Source organism: Cynara cardunculus, unplaced genomic scaffold (assembly GCF_001531365.2).
Source record: "Cynara cardunculus var. scolymus isolate 2C unplaced genomic scaffold, CcrdV1 Un_Scaffold_6828, whole genome shotgun sequence".
Lineage (NCBI taxonomy): Eukaryota > Viridiplantae > Streptophyta > Magnoliopsida > Asterales > Asteraceae > Cynara > Cynara cardunculus.
This window is the reverse complement of record NW_020203187.1, coordinates 10914-16562: the sequence shown is the minus strand read 5'-3', so window position 1 is coordinate 16562 and position 5649 is coordinate 10914. Positions and strand designations below refer to the sequence as shown.

General features: G+C 38.3%; 1 protein-coding gene across 1 annotated transcript; it reads left to right on the top strand.

The window, feature by feature from the left end:
• The first annotated feature begins 339 nt into the window (after positions 1–339).
• On the top strand, positions 340–2662 carry LOC112504770 (UDP-glycosyltransferase 85C2-like). The gene is made up of 2 exons (XM_025108724.1): positions 340–847; positions 1696–2662. The coding sequence occupies exons 1-2, from the start codon at positions 340–342 to the stop codon at positions 2631–2633; spliced, it is 1446 nt and encodes a 481-aa protein (XP_024964492.1). The 3' UTR covers positions 2634–2662.
• Positions 2663–5649: the final 2987 nt, after the last annotated feature.

Below are 5649 nucleotides of genomic sequence, written 5' to 3'. Positions count from 1 at the left end.
AAAGCGTCACATTAGAAATTTTATAAGACACTTTTGAGAAAATGTCTTTTAAACTCATCTTTTTATAGGACACTTGTTTCTATAGAAACTTTTTCAAATAATGTCGTATAAAATTGCTAATCGGAGACTTTGTACTAAAAGTGTCCTAAAAAACTTGTTAAAACGCCTAAAAACGTTTTATATAAACTTATTAAAACGCTTTTAGATAGGATGCTTAATTTTTTGCTCTTATAAAACCAATTTTATTGTAGTCCGTGTCTTTTAAGTGGTTTGGTTCGAATAAGATGCAGCAGTATACAAATAGAAATCCCTCTCCTCTAATTAGGAACACACAGAGACATGGATGCATTATCAACAAATGATAAGAAGCCTCACGTCATCTTTATACCATGTCCAGGACAAAGCCACATAAAGGCCATGCTCAAACTAGCTGAGCTTCTTCACCACAAGGGGCTCCAGATAACCTTCGTAAACACAGACTTCGTCCACAAGCGTTTTCTTGAATCTGGAGGGCCACACTGCCTCGATGCCTCACCTGCTGGTTTCCGATTTGAAACCATTCCTGATGGCATTTCTCGTGGCTCGCTGGATGATATGGCCACTTCTAGACAAAAACTCATTCATTCCATTGAAAACTTCTTGAGTACTCCTTTTCTTGATCTTATAACCAAGCTTCCGATTCCTCCTACTTGTATCATCTCTGATGGATTCATGTCGGTTTTCACCATTGATGTTGCACAAAAGCTCGGGATCCCCATCATGCTTTACTGGACGCTTGCTGCTTGCGGCTTTATGGGCAGTTACCAGACCAAGTTTCTCATCGAGAAAGGGCTCGCACCACTTAAAGGTTGGTTTTTTTTTACGCTACGATAAAATCAAGTTTATAGGATGCCAAAAATGTTTAAGAGAGACTGTTTTCACTTGCACCTTAATAAACTTAATAGTTTGGCCGCTTATTCCCTTAGATATACTTTGAGCATTTTTTACGGCTTAATGACTTTTACGGCTTAATCATTAAGCCGTTAAGCCAAAATGGCTATATTAATCCCTCGCTTGTCTCCTAAAGCCACCTCAAGCAAAATAGCACAATAAATGGCCTAGAAATAATCCAACTCATCAACTCTCGCTCGTTACCTACCTCAAACCCACCGGTCTCCCTTACTATAGACACACAAACTTATCCACACAAACAACTTAAATCCATATAGTGTTCAGTGAGAGAAAAAAAATAAAGTCCCAAGAGTTTTTCATAGGACCAAATTAACAATTGTGCATTCACTGTAAGAGCGTTAGAGTTTATACAACGGTACATATCAAGTATTGTAACAAATTTTGTAAGACATTTTTAAAATAAAATGTCGTATTAGTTTTTTTAAGGTGTCCTACTACATCTTATTATAGTACATTTTTTTTTAATTAATGTCATATAAAATAATTGATAGGACTCTATATTTTAAAATGGTAAAAAAAAACGTGTTAGGATGCACCCCAAAAACGTCCTACAAGCTTATTGTAATGTTTTTACCTAGTACATATAATTACTCTATAGATTAAGACAAACACATTTTTTGATGATCTATAGATCCAATTCACAAACAGTGTTATATGTATTTTAGCCTTTATCCTTCCCCCTTGTCTGTTAATGTTTTCTAATTATAAAAACAGTGATAAATCAAATGATGCATGTACATGCAGATGAAAGTTACTTGACAAATGGGTATTTAGACACCATTATTGATTGGATTCCCGGAATGGAAGGAATCCGTATAAAGGATTTCCCAAGCATGGTTCGGACAACTGATCCCAACGACCAACTTCTTACCTTCATTACCGAATCTACAAGAAGGTCTCACCAAGTTTCGCATCAGATTTTCCACACGTTCGACGAGTTAGAGACAAGCATTGTCAAAGCTTTATCGGCAATGTATTCTCATGTTTACACCATTGGCCCACTGCAACTACTTCTTGATCGGATACCCGAAAATGAAAAGCACACTCAAGTGTCGAATTTCAATGGATACAGCTTAACGAAAGAAGAACCAGAGTGTTTCCAATGGCTCCAGTCTAARGAACCAAATTCWGTCATTTATGTGAATTTTGGAAGTWCAACAGTGATGTCATTAGAAGACTTGATAGAATTTGGTTGGGGTCTTGCTGAGAGCAATTACCCTTTCCTTTGGATAATTAGATCTAATTTGGTGGTAGGGGAGTCTGCGGCTTTGCCTCCAGAATTTGAGGAATATATAAAAGAGAAGAAAGGGTTTCTTGCCAGCTGGTGTTCACAGGAAAAGGTCCTGAACCACCCTTCAGTTGGAGGATTCTTGACTCATTGTGGGTGGGGTTCGACCATTGAGAGCTTGTCGGCTGGTGTGCCCATGATTTGTTGGCCGTTTTTTGGAGACCAGATGATTGATTGTAGGTATATATGCAAGGAATGGGAGGTTGGATTAGAGATGGGGAATGGTGTGAAAAGGGAGGAAGTTAAGAGGGTTATACAGGAGTTGATGGGAGATGCCAGAATGAGAAACAAGGCCATGGAGTGGAAGGTCAAGGCACATATAGCAACAGGTGTTAATGGTTCATCTTCTTTGAATGTGGACAGTCTGGTTAAGGAAATCTCCAAGCTATTATGAAACTAGAAATGAAACTCATCATTATATATATGCTTTAATTCTATATATTTAAGATTTGAAATGTAATTTTGTATACTTATTTGCCATCTCTAGAGCTCATGAACCCATATTTCATTTGTTGGAAAATATTGTAAGATAAACAAGACTAATCTTTGACAACAATTCATAAATCAAATAAATGTGTTGGTCCCGTTAGGGTCTACAAGATGTGTATAACACTTTGTAGAAGGGGGATAAATACAAGCACAGTAAACTTTTCAAATTTAAAATATATATTGATAAAAAATGATCAATACAGATTTTACAAGATTGTTTGCCGAAAGATAAGGTAAATATAACATATCTAAACAATCTAAGTTACACAGTAGTTCTTAGCAAAGAGAAATGATTTGTTGTATAAGACTTAGAAGAAAGTAAGTTCTATCTGGGTAAGAACTATTTAGAATATTAAATGGGATTCTAACTTGCTTTTGAAGATAAGCTTATTGTGTTCTTAGATGCGTGTTCTTTTACTTATGAACATAAGTTAGGGTTCAAGAGTAAGTATCAGTAGTATCTCTGCATGGAGATAGAACATATCTATTTATATCCATTGCATTAAATGCACATTTAATGCAATGCATTAGGGTTTGAACACGTGTCAAGTCTTTAGAGAAAGACTTGTCCTTTGCTACAGTGAATAGTACAAAAGTCTATTCATGAGCAGACATCATTTCATGGAGTTGGTGGGTAATAGAGTCAACTAATCGGCTCCATACCGTACTATGCTCTAGAAAGAGTATGGGTTTGTCCTTTGTGTGTATAAGGACAAGTAAAAAACAATTGTGTTCAACAAGCTTCTTTTGATCGCTGAATGCTGGAATAACCTGAAGGTCTCTTCAGCATTCGCTGAGGCATGGGCAGTCTTCACACATGTGTAGACCAAGTTGTAATCACTGAATACCGCTTCAGATCACGAACTCGCCAGTCTATAATCTTCAGTTTCAGTATTAGGTAAAATGGATTATCATCAAATCACTGAGAAAGAGAATCAACAATCTCCCCCTATTTGATGATAACAAGGCAACATAAAGAAAGTTGTCTTATCAAATAGCAGTAAGGAAAAGTTACATATAAGGTACATGTCCCTTGTAACTGTTTTGGGATAGTTTTTCAGTGAGTTAGTCTTTACTTAGAAAGTTTTCTTATGTTTAAGTCTAAGAAAAATTAAAAGAAGGGAAACTGAAATTGAAAGCATATTCACTGACTTATAGATTGTCAGTGAATGTAAGAGTAACACTGAAACTCATAGACTTGTGTCCTTATTACTCTTTTCAGGGATCTTTTTCAATTATGCACAAAAATACTTATATTAAATTCAAAGGAAATATTACACGTGTTTTAGTACATATCTAGACTTACAAAATATAAGAATAATCATTGAAAGTAGATATAGTAAATAGTTTATACAGTGAAAGAACGAAGTACAAAAGATATAACTAATCTAAGTTGTTCAGATTAATGTAACCAGGTACATCTTCTCCAAGCTGCTTTTGACGTCGAAATTCCTTTCTAATCCTGATGTCCATCGCTTCACCATATATGTCATCGTTCAGCCAATAACGGAGATATGCAAGATGTTCTATTGGGTAGAGATGTAACTCAAACATTCTTTGGAAGCTGAGTTCGCCATCATAGTCAAGGAAAATAACTCATTTCTCAGGCTTCATATGCATAGTGTTGGGTATATAGAGACCCTTTGCTGGCAATGATAGATTCAACATAGAGATGTTTGGATTCTTCGAAGCCTTTAGGACTTCATCTAAAGAGAACTTTGTTTCATGTTCATTTCTCAGGGATGGTCCATCATTAGGGATTGAAGGTCTTTTTCTTCTTCCTCCTTTCTTCAGCGTAGGCATTTCAGGGACTGAAACATATCTTGATACCTTCTGGATCAAATCGTTGATAAAGTCTTCGATAATCGTCTTTTGTCTGGACTTTGAGCGCTGAATGGATTGTAGGATCTCCAATCATTCGGTGTAGCCATACTCACCAAGATAGGAGGGATACTCAGTCACAGCCTCGTGATTGTCCCTGGTGATGAGCATGGAGAACAACATCCCACCATCTTTTGCTCGTCCGCTAATGCTGACGCTCTTGATTGGGTGAGGACTGATCCTCTTATTAATACTTGCTTCGCTCCAACACTTGTCTCACTCAGCCATCTTCAGGTTCTTCTCATGTTCAGCTTCTACAAGAGATATGATCTTAGCCTGGGCCTAGACAGCGGTCACCTTCTTTTTGGACTTTCTCTTGGGAAAAACTTTGGTGGCAAGGGACTTGGCCAGCTTTAATCTGTCCTCAGTCTGCTTCCTTTGAAGATCCAGTTCTTCCTCGGCCTTGAGCGCCTCGAGTCTTTCAGCTTTGATCAGGAAGTCAAACTCACCACAACTAGAGGCACGAAGAGGGATTTTTACTCTAATTTGGTTGAGTGACTCCCTGAGTTGAGTCATCTGTTGGTCGGTAGGAGTGTTGGGGGTAGGATTCTTAGGGACCCATTCTAGCCGACCACAGGTAGTTGAGGGAATCTCGAGTTGATACAGTGAAGTGATGACTACCTAAGATGAGGAGTCTTCATATAAGGGTTGAGAAGTTTGGAATAGTACCTTTAGGTTCCCTTCTTCAGCGACGCCTTTGCCTTTCGACTTGGGGCTGTGGTGCTTTTCTTGAGAAGCCTCCTTCACCCCTTTGCTCCCCCTAGGATGCGGTATCCCTGAGGGAGACACCTTTCGTGGCATCGACAGGTCTCTAGTACTAAATCATGAAGTCGTCGTCATCGTCGTTTTCATCGTCATCATCGTCCAGGTCTTTGCAAGTGTCAGGAAGGTCGGGGGACTCATCGTCATCTTCATCATCACTTTCTTCATCATCCAGATCACCAGCATCAGCTGTAGAGGTGACTGGAGGATCATCGTCACAAGCTTCAGCTCAGGCGGCATCAACATTCTCAGCTACGGGAGCTTCACAGGAGCAGCAA